The 22,681-nt window shown below is 38.0% G+C and overlaps 2 protein-coding genes across 3 annotated transcripts; one reads left to right on the top strand and one right to left on the bottom strand.

The window, feature by feature from the left end:
• Positions 1 to 267: 267 nt before the first annotated feature.
• LOC127651534 (B-cell receptor CD22-like) lies at positions 268 to 6,081 on the bottom strand. Of its 2 annotated transcripts, XM_052137414.1 has the most exons (9): positions 6,014 to 6,081; positions 5,690 to 5,746; positions 4,705 to 5,058; positions 4,335 to 4,574; positions 3,928 to 4,170; positions 3,735 to 3,837; positions 3,581 to 3,626; positions 2,944 to 3,200; positions 268 to 1,290 (listed from the first exon to the last, which is right to left on the bottom strand). In XM_052137414.1, the coding sequence occupies exons 2-9, from the start codon at positions 5,742 to 5,744 to the stop codon at positions 1,227 to 1,229; spliced, it is 1,362 nt and encodes a 453-aa protein (XP_051993374.1). In that variant the 5' UTR covers positions 5,745 to 5,746; positions 6,014 to 6,081; the 3' UTR covers positions 268 to 1,226. The 2 variants fall into 2 exon arrangements, with proteins under 2 accessions (XP_051993374.1, XP_051993375.1); XM_052137415.1 differs by lacking the exon at positions 3,928 to 4,170.
• Positions 6,082 to 18,641: 12,560 nt separating this feature from the next.
• On the top strand, positions 18,642 to 21,913 carry LOC127652004 (CMRF35-like molecule 1). Its single transcript, XM_052138067.1, has 4 exons — positions 18,642 to 18,752; positions 19,019 to 19,321; positions 21,262 to 21,333; positions 21,547 to 21,913. Exons 1-4 carry the CDS (start codon positions 18,713 to 18,715, stop codon positions 21,825 to 21,827), a joined length of 696 nt encoding a protein of 231 aa, XP_051994027.1. The 5' UTR covers positions 18,642 to 18,712; the 3' UTR covers positions 21,828 to 21,913.
• Positions 21,914 to 22,681: the final 768 nt, after the last annotated feature.

Raw genomic sequence — 22,681 nt, 5'->3', positions numbered from 1 at the left:
TCAGTGAATATATCTTTAAAAACTGATGAATTATTTGCGCAATTTAACTTACAATAAACGATCCGTGGTTCTTTTCACCAATGGCATTTATAGATTTCTTTACAAAAAAAGTATTAACTCAAAACTGACAAAATCTCTCCATCTAATTTCTGTATAATATGTCAAATAGATTGTTAATGCATAAATGCCACTGATTTATTGATAGGATATATAGGATGTATTTGTTGCACAGTTGTGAAATGAATATGTTTCCACAGTTTATCATGGTTAATACTTTTATTTTCTTAAGTACATACATTGAATTTTCTGCATTTACCGCTGCATGCATTATTGTTGTGCATTTGAAAAAACATTTGCATAATTGAGATTTTAGGAATAGTCAGGTATAAATAAAACAAATAATGAAGTTGGGACTCCACCCTTGTATTCTTTCACTGGAAACATGTTCTGTAGAATTGCAAGACACGACATATTGTGTAAGAATGGATGTTGTCACTTTAACCACAGATGCGTTTTTTCTGGCATCCCCACAGTATGAGCAAAACTGTTAACCCTCCACAAAGAATAGAAAATGCAGTTGTATTAATGCAAAGCTATGACAACATTTCTAATTTAAGTGTAAATCAATCCAATTATATGTTAGTAATATGTCTTTTATCAGTAAAATATCAACACTTTTTTGCCTTCAGCTGAAAGGAGAAACAAGATGTGACAGAAAATGATAGTCAGAAGATAGTGTGTGTGGTATTGAGAAATAACCCGAGTCCTGTCACCCACGCATTAAAAGCCACTGTGCAATGTGTCTTACTTCTCATCTAATGCTTCTTAAACACTGTTTTATCACAGTCAAACAGACCAAATCAATGTATTTTACAAACTATTTACCAATTTCTTCCTATACGGATGTATTCAACTCCATATTGGATTCATTTCCAAAGTTAAATTCATTGCCCATGATTACATGCACACTGTTAATAACATGGTGATCAGAATATTTCAAATAAACTACAACATGCATATCCGTTTCCTGATATTCCCACCAGCCTGCAGGTTATTCATGTTAGATAACTTTCAATGCCTTTAACAATGAATATTTGACATATTATGAAAATACTTGGCACTTTTGGTATCAGTCTATGTTTTAATCGTTCAAATCCGTCAATCATCCAAACAGAACCCACATTCAAAAGAAAAGTTCATTTGCTCAGTACTCCCGAGTGATGAACTCAGGGTTGTTTTACCCTGCTGTAGATCACCGAGACATCTTCTACAGATTGCTTATTCGATCTCCTAAAACAAAAACAAAATAGAAACACAATAATGTTACCAAACTGGTCTCTTAGAATCACGTTACTATACCTACATTTTGATATTTTACATGGCTCGTTGTATGTAGTGTAGCAGTTAGAGGCACTACAACAACGATTTTTAATCACTTTCACACAAATCAATAAGGTAGAGTAAAAGAGTAAAACGGCAGTCAATAAGGTTTTATTACACGGCTCTCTGGAATACTCTATCCTGATTGGTCAATGGCACCATCTAGTGGTCAGATATTGCTCTGTAACAACTGCACATCCAGGGATTAATACGTATCAGACCGCTCATCCGAGAGTGATTTGTTCATTTTGTGTAGGCCACGCATGTGCATTGCGCAACCTCCATTCGTTTGTTATGTGAAAGCCGCATAGGTGCTGTACAGGAAATATAAATGATTAGTTCACCTCACGAGTCAGTCATACGCTATGCACATACGGCTGTCATGTGACAAAAGAACGAATGACCCAGACAAGAAGATTCCAGAGGTGAATTAATCATTTCTGTTTCTCATAATTTGTCCTTGGCTGTATTAACATTTTGTCCTTATTGGGGCTATAATCAAAGTTTGCATAAGTTGACGGGTTGGGGGGTTTGGCTATTGTAAATGTATAATTTTAATTTAATTCCGCTCAAATGCACGAAATGAACAAGATGACTTGACTAAAGATTCGTACATTTTGCGGAATGAGACTCAAAGATCCGATCTTCCCATCACTAATTACTAGTTCAGTGAAGGCCGTAATCGTTCAGTCCTCGACACTGCTGTCCATTCAGGGGAGTGCTGCTGCCATCTGTCAGGGGACGGAGTAGCTCGACTGCCCGGATGCTGGGAATGGCTGCGTTCTGCGAGGCGAGGAGGGTTGGGACTCCCCGACCGCCTGGAGCGATGGAGTCACTGCCAGGGGCGGAGGAGTGTCCCACCGTGCTGCTAGAAAAGCGGAGGGACGTTCTATCTGCTGGGGGTCGGAGGTTGACTCCGGTCCGCCCGGGGAGGAGCGGCTGTCATCCGCCTGAAAGGGTGGGGGAGGGATTGAGGACCGCATGACGGCGCATCAGAGAATCGGTGAGAGAGCTTCTTTTTCTCTCTCGCCCTGTCGCTGTGTCTTGGCCTTTCCATCGCCTATTTTGTTTTTTTTGTTTTCCCCTCCTGTCTCCTCCTAGGTCGAGGAAGGTGAGGATGACCCGACAGCAGAAGGGCGCAAGGAGAGGAGGGGGGGATGTACGTAATGCCGGGGGCTCCCCAGCCTGAGGCAATGCTGGGAGGAGTGTAGAGAGGAGGAGGGCGGGGCCGGGCTGGAACAGCGCACACCCGGTCCCCAATCAGCCTGATGGGGGCGCGCGAGGGATAAAGGTGGCCAAGGATGACAGTTCGAAAGAGAGAATTACTGGTCGCTGCCCTGTGTGTGTTTGTGTGTCTTTTTATTTAATTAAATATTATTTATATAGTTAAGCCACTTCTCGCCCCCTCCTCCTTTCCATTAATCCCTTACAGGCACTTTGTGGTATCGAAATTGGTCTCGGTCGATCTTAGCGTTAAAAAACCGAAGATCAGTATCAACATGATTGTGAGTGAATGAAGACATAATTGAAAATTTGGGTGAACTTTAAGTTGGTTCTTCTAACCTCATGGCAGCATCAGGCTGGTGATCTCTAATGTTGCCATAATGGGTTTCAGTCTCTTCTGGTCTCTTCATCTTGTTTTTGTAATGTTGGACAGTTGCATACTGGATCTCCTCAGTATCTCTGGATTCAGGAGCTTTTCCTGCAGTCTGATCTCTCCTGTTGGGTGTAACAGTTGCATACTGAGCATCACAATCAGCCGATTCTTGAACATGAACATCAGATGGAGCTCTCCCTGTTATATTGGAGTAGAGATCATCCTAAAATAAAAGAATATGCATTATTATTTGCTGAGAAAAAGTCCCTACATGCAATTTAATTATAGATCCCTTGGGGGGATTATGGTGCAATAGCAACATTACAGTCAATACTTTACATACATGTGATGTTACAATGAATTGTGTAATGTGTTAGTCTTCTGAACATTTCACTTATTCTCAGGGGCGTAGCACCAAATTTTGGGCCCTGGGTACAAACCATCTTGCTGGGCCCCCGTACCAAATATGTATGTATAGAAAACTGACTTCTAAGGGGCCCCCCCTGCCTCGGGCCCTGGGTACTCGGTACCCTTTACCCCCCCAGTCCGACGCCCCTGCTTATTCTTACTGTTGTAAAGTCAGTTGTGTTCCAGATGATTTACCTGTTTAACTGTGAGGTCTTCAGCTATAGCGCCGCTTCTTTTTCTCCTGTTAAAATAATTGCAGTGTTCAAAGATGCAATACTAATAATCAAATATATGCTATTTCCACCTACAGTTGTCTGAAAGTTAATTATATTGAATGACAATAACTCACTTTTTTAACAGAATGATGATGATGATGATGATGATGATGATGAATAATCCTCCACATCCCACTATGATCCCCAACACTACATGCCAACCAGATCTATAATGGACTGAAAGAGGAAGAACATGAAGATGAATTCTCAAACATAAGAGAGATGTGAAGTTATACAGGTGTGATCTAGTATGAATCAAATCTTTACCTGTCACTGATACAGCAGCTGATCTCTGAGATCCATGTTGATTCTGAGCCACACAGTAGAAGAATCCACTCTGTAGTGCACTGTAACTCTGTCCCGATCCAACAGATGAACTTTCATTCACCTTAAACCAGGTGTAGTTCAGAACAGGTGGGTTTGAATCACTGCTGCAGGTCAGATTCACTGAATCACCCAAAACTATTTCACCAGATGGATTGATGGAGATTACAGGAATCTCTGGAGGATCTACAGGTGAAATATATAAAATATAAGATTCCAGTCGACTGAAGGTGTCAAGAAAATTCATGTTTGTGGAAGCAGGTTTCTTTATTATTCTGCGTCAACAGTCTACATATCTTGTGATAGTTACTTCCTGCTGGAAAGAAATTAATAAATTAAGATTTACTTACATTTAACATTGAGATCAACATGAGGTGATGTGAGATTGTGTCCGTGTACAGCACAGCTATATCTGCCTGCATCCTCTCTTCTGACTGACTGCAGGAGGAGTTTATTGTTTCTCTCAGTTAATGACTGTGTGTTTTTCCTCCAGATGAATGTTGTTCTGTCAGACAGATTACAGGTGCTTTTACATGTCAGACTGACTGTATCTCCCTCTGTCACGCTCTCAGGAGACTCCACATGAAGATCTGACAACAACAACACTTGACATCTGGATATATTGTGGATGAAGATTTCTTTCCCAGAATATAATTGATTTTAAATGGAGATCATAAACCCAAATAAAAACAATCAAGACTGAATTGTGAAAAATGTTACCTGTGATATCAAGAGTCACTCCAGGTTCACCAATCCATCTTCCATCAGGTTTATTAGTAATGAATCTGAAATAGTACTTGTGTGAATCCTTCTGTGTCACATCATTCAGTCTGATGGTGCAGTTCTGCTGTTTATCTCCCAGATACTGAATCCTCTGACTGTATTCAGGGTCATTAAACAGATCTGGAAACTCTTCATCTTTTTCTTTAACATAAGTTTTGGTCCAGAACACTTTCTCGATCTTATATCCAGGAGGGTATTTATAAGTGCAGGACATTATCACTGATGACCCCTTTAGTGCACAGATGTATTTAGAGCTGTAACTCACACCCCAATCATCAGCACTATAAACCCCTGAAACACAATATTAATATAAAAATAAAAGTATGTTTATGAGTTCTACAGGACCAGGAAAGTTCATTTAACAAAGACTTTCTTAAAATATTTGTTTGCAGTCAAAACTGGAATTTCTGTAAATAATGAACAAACTCAGAGAAATGAGATACATGTGATATTCTGCAGAAGTGTTGGAGAGGGTCATGACAGACCTTCAAGAAAAGCAGATTAGTGAACACATTAACCATAAAAACAAATTTCACTTCTAAACTATGTTTTGCATCATTGTACACTTAATATTATAAAAAGTGTCAGGTTTCTGAAATGTATTTATAATATATATATATACATGAATCAACTTACTGTATATTGTTCCCTATTTACTGCAAGGAGCTCTGATACTACTAACCCTATCACACTCTGCGATGTTTACACAATTTTCTTAGCCAATGTTAGATATTAAGTGGGGATAGTTAGAAGGATTATGTTTGTATTTAGCACAACACCGGTCACACAGCTCCAGTGATGCATGCACCAGTTGTGCCATTGCAATAAAAAGGAATGCTAACAGAAGCTAGCGGGAATGCTTCCGGCATCAGTGACTGCAGAACAAAAACACTTGAGTGTTGATGAAACATCAGTGACTCACCCGGAATCATGAGCAGAAAGATCAGAGGAAGAGGAGGAGCCATTCTGACGGACATCACTTAAAACATTACACACAATAATAAGCCATGTTATCTTTAGCTTAATTAGCATTTTCATTAAACAACATCTGTCCATTGCATTGTAAACACAACAATAAAACATGTCACTTTAATAGTTTACACCATTGAAACTGATTAAAAAACAATACAGAGGATTCTTAGAGGTTATAACTGATAATCTTTCTCATTTCAAGTTTTGTATGATTGGGGCTTCATTGTTAGCAGTAATTACAAAATATTCATACATGATCAAGTGCAACTCTTACCGTGTTCTTGTGAGTCTGATCTTCAACACTCAAATGAAAGCAGACGAGCACAGATGACACTTTTAAAAGAAATTGCAAATGCAGGCAAGAAATGTATCTTCCTCTTTTTTTTCTCAAATTGTTCTTCCTCTTTTTTTAATCTCTCCTTTTGTGACCTGCTGCCTCCCACCCAAACACAGGAACAAATGATCTGAAACCACTTGAAATATACCGGGTCACGATTAATAGGGGAAAAAAGGTATTGTGCAGGTCACCCAAAAATACAATTTCTATTTTCCATAGAACAAATGCAGATGGGGGACTGGGTCTTTCAAACTTTAAAAAAAGACACATACAACACCATAGTACAGCGATGGGGACTCAAGTTAGAGACTCGGACTAGAGATGCATTTTAAAAGACTTCAGACTCGACCTAAAATGACTTCAGACTTGACTCGACTCAACACAAAGGACTCGTGAATGTCTTTAACCTTAACTATTTATATCTTAAAGGAAGAATTTGTGTTTTATTTGTGTGGTATTATTACATCTGCTTCACATATCCACGTGTTATGATCAATCAGACCAGAGGCGGGTAGAGTAGCCAAAAATGTACTCGAGTAAAATTACAATTACTTTAAGAACATAATTGATCAGGAAGAAGTAAAAGTACAATTAATTTAAGAAAATAATTACTCAAGTAGAAGTAAAAGTACTAACATAATAATTAAAAGAGTACTCAAGTAGTGAGTAACTCCTTACTTTAACAGATTACATAATGGACATCAACTCCTCTATATTCCATTATATTATACACATTTAACATGTATTACAGAATTATTATTATTATTATTAATGGCAATTATGTCATCATTCACCATCATGTTGTTCCAAACCCATATGACTTTCTTTCTTCCATGCAACACAATAAGGTGATTTTAGGCAGAATGTTTGCCTGAGTCACTATTCACTTTCAGTGTATGTGTTTTTTTCTCCATATTTTGAAAGTGAATAGTGACTGAGACTGTCAATCCCTAATATTCTGTTTAACATCTTTTGTGTTCCACAGAATACAAAGGGTCTCACTGGTTTGTAACAACATGAGGGTTGGGAAATGATGACAGAATATATTATGGTTGAGTTATCACTTTAAAGGGATAGTTCATCCAAAAATGGAAATTCTTTCACCATTTTCTCACCCTCAAACCACCCCATATGTGTGTGTAGGTGATCTGTTTCTCATCCACACCTATCACATCGCTTCTGAAAATACTGATTTAACCACTGGAGTCTTATGGATTACTTTGATGCTGACTTATGTGATTTTGTTTAGCTTTAAAATGCTGCCACCCATTCACTTGCATTTTATGAACCTACAGAGCTGAGAAATCCTTCTAAAAATCATAATCTGAGTTCAGCAGATGAAAGAAAGTCATACACATCTGGGGTGGCACGAGAGTGAGTAAATAATGAGAATTAAACTATCCCTTTAGGGATGAATTTGTCAATAAGAAGAGAGGTTTGGAAACATTTCTAGTAATTATTACAGTGAAAATGTGAACAATGTCCCACAGGGACATTATATATAATGCTGAAATATAAACCAAAGGAAGATCATGCTTTATTAATGCCTACTTTTGCTATTGTATAGCTTTGAAAATGCTGCGTGAATTCTTGTTTCAGTGTAGTTACAGTTTTCAGTGTCGAAAGAATTTAGATAATTAGTTATGTACAGCAGTACTGCCGCTCTCTAAACGCAGAGTATGGAGCCTGCGTAGGGCACCAAACCCATTTGCAGAACACTTACCATGTCTGAAACTGCCCCCCTATCCACTATATAGTGCACTATTTTGAATGTCCACCATTTTGAAGGAGTGTCTGAACTCTGAGTGAGCAATTTGTTCCCTACTTTTGTTTACTCATTCTTACCCACAATGCACTTTAATTTCAAGTGTACATTTGATGTACACTCAACAATGGTTATCAGGTTAGATGTACGAGCTGGGAGTTTACTGCTTATTCACTCCTGCAATGTTTTATTTCATGCTGAATAAAGTAAATTACTTTTTGACATATAATTTCTTTATTAAAATAACATATAGAGAGACAAAACATACAGATATATTTTAAAATGCACTCTGTATTTGATAAAATGTGTTTACTCTTTATATTAACACATAGTATATACTAAAAATGACAAACAGAATGAAGATTTATTGCATTAATATATTATTTAATATGAATAACAAGTAAGGCCCAAGTATTTTAAAATTTCATATGTGACGTTGTTTCTGTGACAGTCCCAGAGCTCCGACACTCTGTGTATACATCAGTGTCCAAATTCACTCACTCATTTTGTTCATTACTGCTGTGATATAGTGCACTAACTGCCATTCACTACATAGGAAATAGTGAATAAGTAAACTATTTCGGACACAGCCAGTCTCTTCGCCATGCGATCGACTCGCGCCCGCACATTTCTCAAGTGCGATTGCCTCACGCCCCTCACTGTGTACACAGAAATGCTATCTGTTCACGCTCCAGTTGTCAATCACGCGAACGGCAGAGCAAAAGGCATTTACACTTAACTTGGATGTTTACATGGATTTATACAGTTAATCCTCCCTATGTAGCTGCAATAGTTTGCTCATAAATACTGCTCATAACATGCGGGATGCGAGCAAAGTGCACTGATACTGTATATTGAAGCACTGATTTAAAAATTTACACATAAAAACTGACGTCACAAGAGCCTATTTACAGAATTACCCTGAAAATGACCATCACCATGTCACAGAAAAGCCTACGTTATCATTAGAGCCACAACTTACCTCAGCGTGCTGCCATAAATTGAAGCTGAGAAGTGTTAAATGAAGGCATTGAATGACAAATTTCACTGTGTGGAGCAAAGAAAGTGTTTCACTTTGAAGAGTTTGATGCTGCAGCATTGATGACTTGAGTGACAGTCTGTGACATCAGTCCCATTCAATAATCTCTCAATAAATTACATATTCATTAAAATTTAACCCAGTAATGCAACAACTGAAACACCACCCATTGTAAAGAATTAAAACAAAATAATTACAAATACTTGAGTGAGAGTAAAAAGTACCACTTTTAAACCTACTCTAAAAGTAAATTTTTTCCCCCCAAAAATCACTCAAGTAAATGTAAGTAAACACAACAACAACTCTGACATCAACATTGCAGTTTATTTCTGTACTATTAGCTCAATGCTTTTTCATGATCCATAGCACTGTCACAGGCAAGAAAGTATTTCTTCTGGTGATCTTTATTACCAGTTGGCAATCCAATTTATGGTGAATTACTGCCACCTACTGAGCTGGACAGGGAAATGTCACAAGAAAGTTTTTCAGTGGAGTCAAACATCAGCTGCAATAAATATGCAGTGCAATCTTGAGTCCATCTCCATAGGTTGTAATCTGTCATACAGCATCCAACATTCATTCATACACAGTCAATAAAATCATATGTTTATGAACAAAACACCAAAGTGACCAACATTCAAATCACACAAGTATTATTGGAAATTGTGTGTGCATTTCACAGTGCAGAACACTGCTTAACATGTATCACCTCCTGCTGGACAGATAAAACATTTCTCCACTACTTACAATAATATGCTGTGTCCAGAACCACATACTGTCAGAGTATGTACTGTATCTGATAAAGGACACATTTATCTGCCACCAAAACAGTATGTTCCCCATCTGTCGCTCACTTCGAAGTTGTGTTGAGTAAAGCTACACTAGGGGACTTCTTTGATGGCCTCGGTTACCTCTGAACTTGAGAAAAGGCCAATGAGAAATTGGCAGACAGAATTTGCAAGTCCCTCCCCCGGACATACGGTTATAAAAGAAGGGAATCATGCGTCTATCCATTCAGATTTCTTCTTCGGAGACGAGCGGTTGTGCGATCAGCGAGCTGAGATCACTTACTGTTTCATTCACCTCTGCAGAGCATTGCTGTTGGATCTATGGCGAATATCAGTGGCTTTTTCTTTCTCTGCACGCCAGTGCATCTTTGCCCCTGGGTGCTTCGACAGTGCTGCTAAAAGAGAATATTTTTGAGAATATAAGAGTTTATTTCTCTAAAAGGGCAAATACACGGCTGGCATTAAAAAGTTTAGACAAAACACACTTTCTCAACACCCCCGTCTCCCTGCTCGGTCTATTTGGCGACACCGTTGACGACTTCACCCAGCAGTTCTCAGCGGTTAAGAAACAGATGGAGGACATTTCCCACATCATGCCCTGCCACCATGCCAGCACGCACCATGCTCCGTCTGCTCGCCGATGGTGTCCTCCTGCGGCTTCTAAACATCAGGCAGCTCCGCCTCAACCTGGGCCCAGCTCTCAGCCCCAGCATCGAGTGCCCCGCAGGAAGCGCACGCCCCCTTCTCCCGAATGTCCTCAAGGACCGGAAAGGCTCCCAAGTGTTCCTGAGACGGACAACCCAGGGAACGAGATGTCTGATCTGGAACTGTTAAGCAGAACACTCTGTCCCCCAGTGGAAAATAATTTTCTTTGCCGCACACCTTTCGGGCTGCGGTGCCCACATAATACAGCAATTTTCTCTTTCCCTAGGTTACCCGGCCCGCAAATGCCATTCTCACTGCAACCCGGAGCCATACTCCAGCAGTCCAGGTACCCCGGTCGAAGACTTCTCGCCTCCAGATCCACGACTGCTGCACCCCCGGTCATGTTATGTATTTAGCCACTCTTTACCTCCCCCCAGCCTGGACAGGTGGTGGTCTCCGCGGGGTCTTTTCCCCCTAAAAGAATAGGAGTTGGAAAAGAACGCCTTCCCAGATGTGTGTGATAGCATTAAGATGGCCCCAGCCGCTTTAACTCTATGCGAGAAACAAAGAGAGAGAAAAGGCGCGGTCTGCTCCCATGCTTGGCACGTCACTTTGTTCCCCCCTTTGGGGTGCCGGGAACCTAAAAAGTTTATGACGATTTTATGGGGCTTTGGGGAAGGGTACGTGCAGTCTGACAGCACGTACTTCGGCACGCAACTGCCTGCCCGCACCTGCATCAGCAGCGCATGTACACATTTCAGCGCATGGTGTGATACTTCATCCGAGTATGTGGGCTTTTTTTTTTTTTTACTAAAACAATTTGCCAGATCAGGGTATGTATCGTTTTTTCTCAATAAATAATATCAATAATTTAAAAAATAATCATATATATATATATAATGATTCCAGAGGAGGGCGGGGGCAGGCTGGTGGGGTGGCCTGATGGGGGCGCGTGAGGGATAAAGGCTTCAAGAGAGAGAGAGAGAATGACATGCAGCTGCTCTGTGTTTACGTTTGTGTGTTTTGGGTTCAGTTATTCATTAAACCATTATTTATATTGCCAAGTCGGTTCTTACCTCATCCTTTCCCTTAACCCACTTTACAATATATATATTGAATTTAATGTGGTGGCTCAGCGGTTAAGGCTTTGGGTTACTGATCAGAAGGCCGGGGGTTCAGGCCCCCAAGACACCACTGTTGGGCCCTTGAGCAAGGCCCTTGACCCTATCTGCTCCAGGGGCATCGTATCATGGCTGACCCTGTACTCTGACCCCAGCTTAACTGGGATATGTGGAAAAAAATGTATGTATAATGTGTGACAATAGATCAATTCTTATTATTATAAAGTAGATCTAACAATTCTTAAGCTTAAGAATGATACACTGTCAAATTAAGTAAATATTTTCCAGATAATATTTTAATATGTATTTTAGCTTTAGTAAAATTATAATAAAAACGGCAATTATTTAAGTGTGCCAACAAGAAGTCTTTATAATATCATGTTTAATAATTTCCCACACAGCGCCTTGCATGGCAGCTCTGCCGTCATTAAAATCTGAAATGATATGTGAGTGACACGCTTTAATGAGCACTCACTCTTTAAAGCCATTTAACTTATTTTACTACTTCACTAAACATTGATACTGGTCCATAGTACCTCAGACCGCTCCTCAGATACTTTTAAAGGTTTTAGGCCTACTTAATTTATATACCAATACCAATAAGCAATTCATTTGAGAATTCATTGGCATACTAATTAAATATAATATAGGAAAAAAATGCAACCCAGAAGCAAGTTATGGCCAATTACCTCCACTGTCTGTCCTCAAGTGGGCGCCATCCTTCAGTGCTGTGGTTTTGTTGGTTAATTTAACCAGTTGTATTAGGGAAGTGTAACTTCTTGGACACACAAACACATTATACTGTATATTATAATGTGAGAACAGGTAGCGGGAGTCCAGTTTCAGGCAGGCAGTCATGAGAACCGTCACCTCTGTCAGATTCTCAGGTACGATTTTACTTGAACTTCCTTTAAAATGATGAATTTACTGGAATGCACATGCTGCTTTCCTCTTTAAGTAAATGTATTAGAAATATATGCAGAGTTTAACAGATGTTCTACGTCATTAATAAACTGCTGCTGTTATCAGTGCTTGGTCTGTCATTATTTCTGAGGCAAATGGATACATCCTTGGCTACCAACATCACTGGATATTTGGGAAGCAATATTTCAGTCCCCTGCAGTTATCCTGAAAGGTATGAACATCACAGCAAGTATTTCTGTTGGATGAACGACTTCCCTGCTCAGAGAGATTCTGTGGACTGTGTTTACATCACCCGACAAGATACATGGTCTGGACAAGGAAGAATAGCTCTTCTGGACAACACCACAACTCATGTTCTTACTGCATTCATCTATAGTCTGATCCTAGAAGATGCTGGGAAGTATTGCTTTGGTGTAGATGTCAGTCTGAGACCTGATTTCAACTCAGAATTCCAGTTAACAATAACCAATGGTAAGATCAAAATTTTAACTTTTTATTGTTAACTTTCTCTTATGTCAGTTACTTTCAGGTTCATGCAAAATTGAGTACATTTTGCATACAACAAGTGTTATTGAACTGTGTCAATGTTTATCAGAATTTATATCATCCAACGGCCATTCTGCTCTAGATTTGGAATTACATTTTCAACATATTGACATTATTTAACTGGCATCTACTTTTAAAAAATGGTTAGTCATAGCTGACATTTATACTGCATAATGCATAATATAACATCTTAAAATCCTCAAATCTTGATGTTGACTTATGAAGTCCATGTCAATGCAAATTTTTCAACTACCCATTTTACAATAATCAGTTGACACACTGTTTGGGATCATTTGTATTCAGAAAAGCTGACTGTACATCAGTCACAGGGCTTTTTGAGGTACCATTGAGGCTACATCCACATTAATCTGGATTCATTTGAAAATGCCGTTTTTGTTTTCGAAACCCTCTCAGTCCATTGCCATTTTCAAAACATTGCTCGTCACCACTGAAGCATTTGAAAACACTGAAATCCCCTAAATGTGCATGCAAACAACTGCCATTCCACGGACTGTGTGAAATGAAATTATCCTGGTGTTCTGCCGCGGACACCAATGCCTAGTGAACTTCATCTCCATCGTCGCCTCTGAAGGAATGCAATGTAAATGATGTGCAAAGTTACAGTTATCTTTAACAATGCTATTCAAATCGCTTTACACTGTGACTCATTCACCCATTCACACACCAGTGGCGGCAGAGCTGCCATGCAAGGTGCTAGCCTGCCATTGGGAGCAACTTGGGGTTCAGTGTCTTGCCCAAGGACACTTCGGCATGTGGAGTCATGTGGGCCCGGGATCCTGTGATTAGTGGCCGACCCGCTCTACCAACTGAGCCACAGCCACCCACATGGACCACCATCTTGATTGTTTTTGGTCGAATGGAGCACATGACAACAAATAAGTCATTGTTTTTCATTGTCAGTTTTTTCCAAATGTGAAGATGGCGTTTTCATATGTATCCACATGGGAGAGCATTTTCGAAAAGCTCCGTTATCACTGAACAAAATGCTGTCTCAGTGTGGACGAAAGGCCAAAACGTAGAGGAAAAACATGCATATTTATGCACAAGTAGCCTGAGAGACACATTGGTTTCAGATGGGATGTGATACTGATGGAATGGGATTCACCCGAGTTGACTTCCTTTTATATGTCTCACAATGACTCATACAGTGTACACTGTACAGTATAAGCATCAATGTGAGCTGGGGTTTCCTTATGGGAAGGTGAACTTTCACTCTCGTTTTCTGTGCAGGAAATCCACAATTACCAAACACTCAACGAAATCAGGAAGTGCAAGGAGGTGAGACTTTTCACACAAACACAAAAAAGCATTTAGTTGCTTTTTACCCCAGATACGTCAATCTCAGCTTTGCATCAACAGATTCTTATTCGAGGTTCATGATGATGGTGGCGCTGATGTGTGTTTGCGCACTGTTTTGCGTGGGTTTGTTTGGCCTGTTTCAAGTGTTGAAACACTACAGCCACAATATTTCAGGTAAGCAGATTTGTGGATCATCACAACCGCACCAACACCACAATGACCCACAGGCTGACGGTACATGACGCCACATGACCTTTGACAATGAGATACAGTATATGCATTTGCAGTTATATAATTGATTATAATTATTTATTTTTTTCGTTACAAATATTATATATTGAAGCTGATGGGTGCCAATTTAAAAAAATAATTAAGGAATATACAGTCAATCTATTCAAAACGTAAATAAATGAACTAATTTATTTATTGACTACATAAACACATTTAAATTTGTTTATTTAATTTATGTTTAAAATGGAATTAAATGTAACATAAAAGGTGTATTTAAAAATGATTTATTAAAATGCAATTTTATTATTGCTTTTTTTTATTATTATTATTATTATTTATTTGCTAATGGCATTTATTTATTGTTTGACTTTTGCCATTGGCTAAAGTGTTCGTGTTGTTTTATTGTTAAATATAATTACATTATTAAATATCAAATAAATGGACACATTTAAATTGATTTAATTCTTCATATATATAAATTGGTTTATTTATTCACATTTTTATTTTCAGATTGGCCATTTATTCCTTCATTCATGTTTTTAATTGGCACCCCTCAGTCTGAGCAAAAGGTTTACGTGTATGTGCATGGATTAGAGAGTTTGGGACAGACACAAGGGAGAGCTAAAACCTTTGTTTATCAGCCAAGTGGGCTTCTTGATTAGTCAAATATCATCCAATGAAATGGGGTGGCCACCATATGCTGATGTTTACTGATCATTGAAACAGAATTTAATTCTAGTTTGGCGAATACAGAATTTAAATATACAGTTTATTTTAATCTGATTCAATATAAATGTTCAAAACAAGAACAGATGTGACGTCTTCGTACAGTATTGTAGTTCATTATGATCCATTTATGAACAAAACAATCAAGACTTTATACATTCTTCTCAGTTTCTGCTCCCAACCGCACCAGTGCAATATCGGACTTAAAGCAGGTGAGTTCATAACACATTCACAAATACCTCTTTTAACATTGTGATGATGCAATTATCAGCTTATCATTTCTCTGACTATTATATTTATTTCTTTTATTCAGGATGACCACCAAAGAATCAAACTTCCTGTCCTTCCAGACTCGCCCACAGCTGAAAGTGCTGAAGGTTCTGCTGCTGGGGAATTTCACAGACCCATTAGCACGGATTACACTAACACAGAGCCAACCGACACGATGGTGCCTGATAGAGATTCCTACTACACCGATGTTGTCCCAGCACAAACAGACAGTTCAAGTCTAGGGCAAATTTACACAGAACTGGACGTCAATAGACAGAGCCATGTGTATCAGTGTCTGACTGATCATTTAGTGCTCGAGTCCTTCTATCACAGTATTGATGGAACGGAAATAAATCCAGAACTAGATAAATAAATCACCACATTATCCTCATTAACAGCCAATCAAATTCCAGTTTCCTCCTACAGCTACGGCATTCAAAAGGCTTTGAGTTTTCATTTAAATGCATATATATATATATATATATATATATACTAATATATGAACTGATATTTACAGTATGTGTAGATAAACTGTTGGCTTGTCTGTTTATAAGCTTAGTTTAGTTTAGTGGGGAAAGTAATGGTACAGTCGCTAGTGCAAGATATGAAGGTTTTTCTACATGTTAAAACCAGTGAAACGTGACTGAACCAGAGTTAGATGTTCAAAGTGTATCAATGAAAAAGATGCAAATAATAGCCCAAGTCTACCTCAGATAGATTCACAAATTCAATTGCACAATGTTTTTGACTCTAGGCTAGTAAAAAGCTTATTCAGTGATCTAGAAATGAATAACACAATACACTGACTTCTAAAGCCACTTTTTGCATGATCTAATCAATGATTTACTCGTCTGCCACAATAATGTCTTTGAATGACTGTATCTGAATTATTCTTTATATTTACAATTATTTTGATTAAATATTTTTTGAGTTGTGGAGTTGTTCAACAAATATATAAGTGCAGACCATTTACCATATTCATGAGATGCTGCTTAATCAAGCATAATTACATAATTAATTAATTATATATATATATATATATAAAACAAGATAATTTTGCTGACCAATATCGTGAATATCAGGATGATTTTAATGTGCTTTCATTAGGTCATTAAGTTTAATAAAGAGCGCATCATTTCACGATCCCTCAGAGCTGCACATTTAATCAAAATGTGTGATTCAGAGCTAACCAGTGACGCGCTGACCTGTGTGCACGTGCATGGCGACGCTCTCTTTTTTTTTTTTTTTTTATTGCATAAAAGGTAACATACAAATAATAACAAAATATAAACAATCAATATATAAAAAAAAATATATATAAATAGAAATAAATAAATAAAAAAAAGCATAGCTCACATTCAATTTTAACAAATAAGGATATTACAAAACATCAGAGGTATTGAAGAGTGTATCATAGCATTTTAAATAATTCACAGATTTTTTGTTTTTTAACAGTCTTATTGAAGAAATGTAAAAAACAAAGTCAGAACAAAACAAATTTAACATAGGAGATGAATTAAGAAATGTTTGTTTATGTATGTGAAATTTTGCTAATAAAATAAAAAGGTTAACAATAAATTCCAGATCCTTATTTCTTTTATTTTCATAATACAAGGTAACATCCTTTAAAGTAAAAAAATAATTAATATTCATCAGATATGGCGACGCTCTCCGCACCTAGTGAAGTTGACGTGATTACGACAGTACTTTCGGTGTCAAAATAAAAGCCCCAGGTGGAGGTGAAGTTAAAAGGACAGAAATATATGACTTTTGTATAACACAAATCTAATAATCAGAATAATAATGATAATTCAGCATTATATTATAATAAACCTGACGTGTCCCACAGTTATAATGTAGTATATGCAATGTTCAACTGGGGTTTCAGGATTTTATAGGATTTTATGAAGGATATTATAAATAATTCATATATATTTTTTAAAATTCTTTTTATTAAGCTACTATTTTCATATCAATAAAAAATATTGAATTTCATTCTCCCTTGTGTATATTATTTTAAATTGATTGTTTTATTTAATGCCTTTAAAATATTGAATCTACTTGCTGCAATGGCTGTTTTGGATGAAATGATGGTTCCTCTGATTAAAAAACAACAACAACAACAACTTTTGAGCCATTTTACAGCAAATACATAATTATCGAGATATATATTGAATATTGTCAATAGGCTGAAACGTATCGAGATTTAAGAAGACATCGCCCAGCCCTGGGGTGAAGACATTCTGAATATCAAATTGGTAACATCATTCATATCCATTTATCTTATTTTGTACAGTTATTTGCACAAGCACCTTCTCATGTTTTGTGCAAACTTTGCACAACAAACATACTTCACTTTTTCTGTTATTAATAAAATACCCTATCATAACTTATATGTTTCCTCAATACAGGATGAACATGTGAAAATGAGCCCAATGTTCTTTCCAAACGTATCTACAGCTCAAAGTGAAAGACTTCCAAACACAGAAGCTGCTCCTGCTTACAGATGCGCACTACATAGATGTGGATCTGGCACTAACAGAAAGTCTCTGTCTCGTATTCCCTGTTTTTTGCTAGACTTTTATATTGAAATTCTTGTTAAGTTCCTCGTTCCTGTTTCCTGTTAGTTTTGTAGTCCTTTTGTAGTTTTCTTTCCCCAGGTGTTCCTCATTCCCTTGTTTCCCCTGGTTTCATTGTCAGTCTTTGCATTGTGTTTGTTATGCTCAGTCCTTGTGTTTTGTTTTCTTTATATTCTGTTTATTAAAGCTGCATTTAGATCCTCATATCTCAACTGCCTCGTTACAAAATCTAGATCCAGTCTATGCAGAAATGGACATTGATTGTATTCAAGAGTCAGTCTATGAGAGCATTGATCAAACTGCTGATAGTCAATAGTCACTCAAATTCCTTAGTTTATTTCTAGTTTTCTATTTCTAATGTGTTGGTTTCATGTATTTGGAGAACAATCAATGAATAGAAGTCTTTAATAAAGTTCTTAAGATATTGCCAATGTTCAGTTCTCCGTTCTTGGCGAGGGGAGTGGATAATCGCCACCGAAATGGACTCATTTATCAGACTGGTGTTCTGACATACTGTAGAAATGTGTGTGTGAGTTTAGTGTGACAAGAAGTCATGTTGCGTCACTGATAATGTCGTAAGAGGATGAAGAGAAAAAATGCAGAAGAAAATACTCAAACACAACGAGGACAACATTTAACAGTGGATTGAACCCAAGTGCTGTGGTTTACGACAGTTTTCATCATGTGGAGCTTCATAGTCGTTTTTATCTGCATATTTTCAGGTGGGTTGACATTTGTTTCTCCCGTGAGAAAACGAGTTACTTCAAAAAGTATGTTTAGACTTACGACACCTTATGTGTCTTGCTGTCGAATTTATATGTAAGTGTTTTGGAAATCTATTCTTGCATAAACTGTAGCAATAATGAGACCATTTGCTATTTGTAAGAAGGTTTTACACAGAAATTCATCCCAAAGTATTTTCTTAGCATATGTTTAAGACTAATTACATTATGAATAACTTTATAAATGTCTGACTCTGTTTTTCCAGTTGAGTCTTTGACTGTAACAGCTCCAGTCGGAGGAATGGTCACTCTTACGTGTTCACATTTACTGGCCCGCTTCAATATCAAGTATTTCTGCAGAGCTGATTGTGCAGACAACAATATTCTCATCAGATCTAAGACAGGAAAAAGAGAGACTCACAAAGGGAGATATACTCTTCACGACATGGGGACAGAGTTCACAGTGACCATCACTGACCTGCGGAAATCAGACTCTGGGACGTATATCTGTGCAGTTGAGAGATTTCTTAAAGACACTTTCAGTGATGTTACTCTAAATGTGATTGAAGGTAAGTCACTCATTCATTTAAGAATTAGTTAATAAAACACTTTTGACTGTACAATGTTTCTTATCAAGTTTGCCCATGAAATAATTTTAACTGCAAAATCTGCTTTTTACGATCATTTTTATTCATTGTTGTTTTCACATAAATGGGGAAAAACTGGCATTATGGATGTGACTTGGATCATGAGGGAAATCCATCCAAAACGCTATGAAACCTCTGAGACACATTATATTATGTTTTAATACCCATCAAGGTTGCATGACGAATTGAAATAAGATTGAAATCACAATTTTTCCATGATATGGTTGCTCTTTTCTGCCCAAATATGAATACTTTGTTTTAAATTTTGATCCTGAAGCAACAGAAACAATGATCAGTCACACCTCTGTTGCCTTTCAAATATGGATTTATTAATTTGATCATTTACGGGCCCTCTACCACATTAATGGAATGTTTATTTATTAATTTCTTTCTATAACAGTTTTTATCATCCACAGGCTCGACACAAATGCCTGTTCCAGCAAGTACATCCAGACAACCTGCAAGAAGAACAACTAGAGAAACAACAGGTATTCATCCAATGTAGCTCCATCCATCAATCTGTCAAATGTAGCTGTCCATCATCCATCTGTCCATCCATACAGTGTAGCTCGATCCATCACTCCGTTCATCAGCCATCAGTCTGTCCATCCGTAATACATCCATACTGTATATCCAGCACAATGCAGTCATTAATCCATCCATCATGCATCCATAATCATCTGTCAAATGTACAGTACCTGTATCTATCCATCTATCCATCAGTCCCTCCATTGTAGCTGCATCCAGCCATCCATCCATCAATACAATGCAGCTGCACCCATCAGTCTGTCCATCATCCATTCAATGTACTGTCCGTTCATCCATCTATCCATCCACCCATCCATCCATCCAATGTAGCTACACTCATCAATCTGTCCATCATCCATCCAATGTACTGTCCATTCGTCCATCTATAAATTCATCCATCCATCCATCCATCCATCCAATGTAGCTACACCCATCAATCTGTCCATCATCCATTCAATGTACTGTCCATTCGATCCATCCATCCATCCAATGTAGCTACACCCATCAATCTGTCCATCATCCATCCAATGTACTGTCCATTCATCCATCCATCCATCCAATGTAGCTACACCCATCAATCTGTCCATCATCCATTCAATGTACTGTCCATTCATCCATCCATCCATCCAATGTAGCTACACCCATCAATCTGTCCATCATCCATCCAATGTACTGTCCATTCGTCCATCTATAAATTCATCCATCCATCCATCCATCATCCATCCAATGTAGCTACACCCATCAATCTGTCCATCATCCATCCAATGTACTGTCCGTTCGTCCATCCATCCATCCATCCATCCATCCATCCAATGTAGCTACACTCATCAATCTGTCCATCATCCATCCAATGTACTGTCCATTCGTCCATCTATCAATTCATCCATCCATCCATCCATCCATCCATCCATCCATCCATCCAATGTAGCTACACCCATCAATCTGTCCATCATCCATCCAATGTACTGTCCATTCGTCCATCTATAAATTCATCCATCCATCCATACATCCGTCCATCCATCCATCCAATGTAGCTACACCCATCAATCTGTTCATCATCCATTCAATGTACTGTCCGTTCATCCATCCATCCATCCATCCATCCATCCATCCATCCATCCAATGTAGCTGCATCCATCAACCTCTCCATTCATTCATTCATTCATTCATTCATCCATCCATCCATCCATCCATCATCCATCCATTCATCCATTATCATCCATCCAATGTAGCTGCATCCATCCATCATCCATCCCTCCATCCATCCAATCTACCTACCTCCATCCAAAGTAGCTGCCTGTGAATTATTATTTTTTATTTGTTTTTATATAAAGGAACACCAGAGATTGGGAAATCGACTGCAGCCACAAAACCACCAGTAACCGCAAGCAGATCAGCAGTGTCTGGTAATAAAAGAGTCACTAAAATTCTGGGGTCAGATGCAAGTAGCCCCTCAACTTAAGAAGCAGTGGCAAACACTCTTACAGTTCTAACTTTTAAGGGGTTTCTTGCAACTGCCCCCTGATGTTCGTGTATGAAATGCATATAGTGCTAGTTAAGATTAAAATATGATATTAAATATTGATTCATGCTTATGTTTGTTTTGTTTCTATCCCCAGAACATTTGGTTTATTTTGGTGCTGGTCTAGGTGCACTTGTGCTGATTCTAACAGTCCTCCTCTTCATATTAATCAAACAAAAGTATAAGCAGAAGAGATGCTCCAGCACTGTGACGTCAGCAGTACATCAGTCTGATTCTGTCAACTACGCCACAGTGAGCTTCACAGCACAACCAGACAGTCTGAACTATTCCTCTGTGTTTTTCATCAAGGACCCTGACTATGACAGCAGTGAGATGTTTTCAGAGGACGCAACAATTTATTCATCTGTTCGGTCTTAAAAGGAATCACATGTCATTGATTCAAACTCCGTGATCAATTTCACTGTTACAAAATGATTGCAGATTAGGTTGATTTAAAAAAAAAACAGCTTTGAATTAATAATTGAAATACATTTTAATTGTTGCAAATTCTCAAAATTGTACCAAGTTGTGATATTTTCGATTCAGGCAAGTGAAACAGCTAGTGATTCATACTAGCAAGTTTATAATTTTTATTTATTTTATTTGTTCATTTTTTTCCTTCACCTGTACTTGTCTTTATGATGTATTCATACATTGTTTGATCTTATCGAACATTTATATAGAAAAAACTCCACAGTTTTACCATCATTTGTGGACTTTGCAGATGGTCCCTTACCCACCGTGGGCAAATTGTCGAACTTATAGCAGTGTTAAATTGGCAATCTGGAACGATTTCTCTGTGACGCCATCTGACCAGCTTAAATATGGGACAAATCGTGTTCCATATTGATTCAATACGGGACGCATCGTTTTATCTTTAAATACGGGACGATCCCATATTCTACGGGATGGATGGCAACCCTACGCGCATACTGCTGCTGACTGAAAGCGATGATTTAGAGTTAAAAAACTCTTAAATATTTATATTTTTTTGCACCAAATATGATCGTATCACTTTAGAAGACGTTAATTTAACTGCTGGAGTCGTATGGATGACATTTATTCTGACTGTCTGTGATATTTGGAGCTTCAAAAGTGAAATCATCATTCACTTGCATTTCAAGGACCTACTGAGCTAAGATAATTTTCTAATTTTCTTCAAATGTGTTCAGCTGAAGAAAGTCAAACATGGAGGATATCTTGAGGGTGAGTAAATATAATGAGAGAATGTA

This window comes from Xyrauchen texanus, chromosome 11 (assembly GCF_025860055.1).
Source record: "Xyrauchen texanus isolate HMW12.3.18 chromosome 11, RBS_HiC_50CHRs, whole genome shotgun sequence".
NCBI classification, from domain to species: Eukaryota; Metazoa; Chordata; class Actinopteri; order Cypriniformes; family Catostomidae; genus Xyrauchen; species Xyrauchen texanus.
Note: the sequence above shows the minus strand (reverse complement) of the source record. Positions and strands in the feature narration are given on the sequence as shown.

What these genes read in the sequence shown, in the direction of transcription:
- LOC127651534 (XM_052137414.1), bottom strand. Translation starts at nt 5,744, where the DNA reads ATGTCCGTCAGAATGGCTCCTCCTCTTCCTCTGATCTTTCTGCTCATG. An exon ending in TGTTGATCTCAATGTTAAAT is followed by an intron (nt 4,171 to 4,334) that starts GTAAGTAAATCT and finishes TTTCACCTGTAG; the next exon opens with ATCCTCCAGAGATTCCTGTA. An exon ending in AGCTGCTGTATCAGTGACAG is followed by an intron (nt 3,838 to 3,927) that starts GTAAAGATTTGA and finishes TTCCTCTTTCAG; the next exon opens with TCCATTATAGATCTGGTTGG.
- LOC127652004 (XM_052138067.1), top strand. Translation starts at nt 18,713, where the DNA reads ATGTGGAGCTTCATAGTCGTTTTTATCTGCATATTTTCAG. An exon ending in TTTTATCTGCATATTTTCAG is followed by an intron (nt 18,753 to 19,018) that starts GTGGGTTGACAT and finishes CTGTTTTTCCAG; the next exon opens with TTGAGTCTTTGACTGTAACA. An exon ending in TACTCTAAATGTGATTGAAG is followed by an intron (nt 19,322 to 21,261) that starts GTAAGTCACTCA and finishes TTTTATATAAAG; the next exon opens with GAACACCAGAGATTGGGAAA.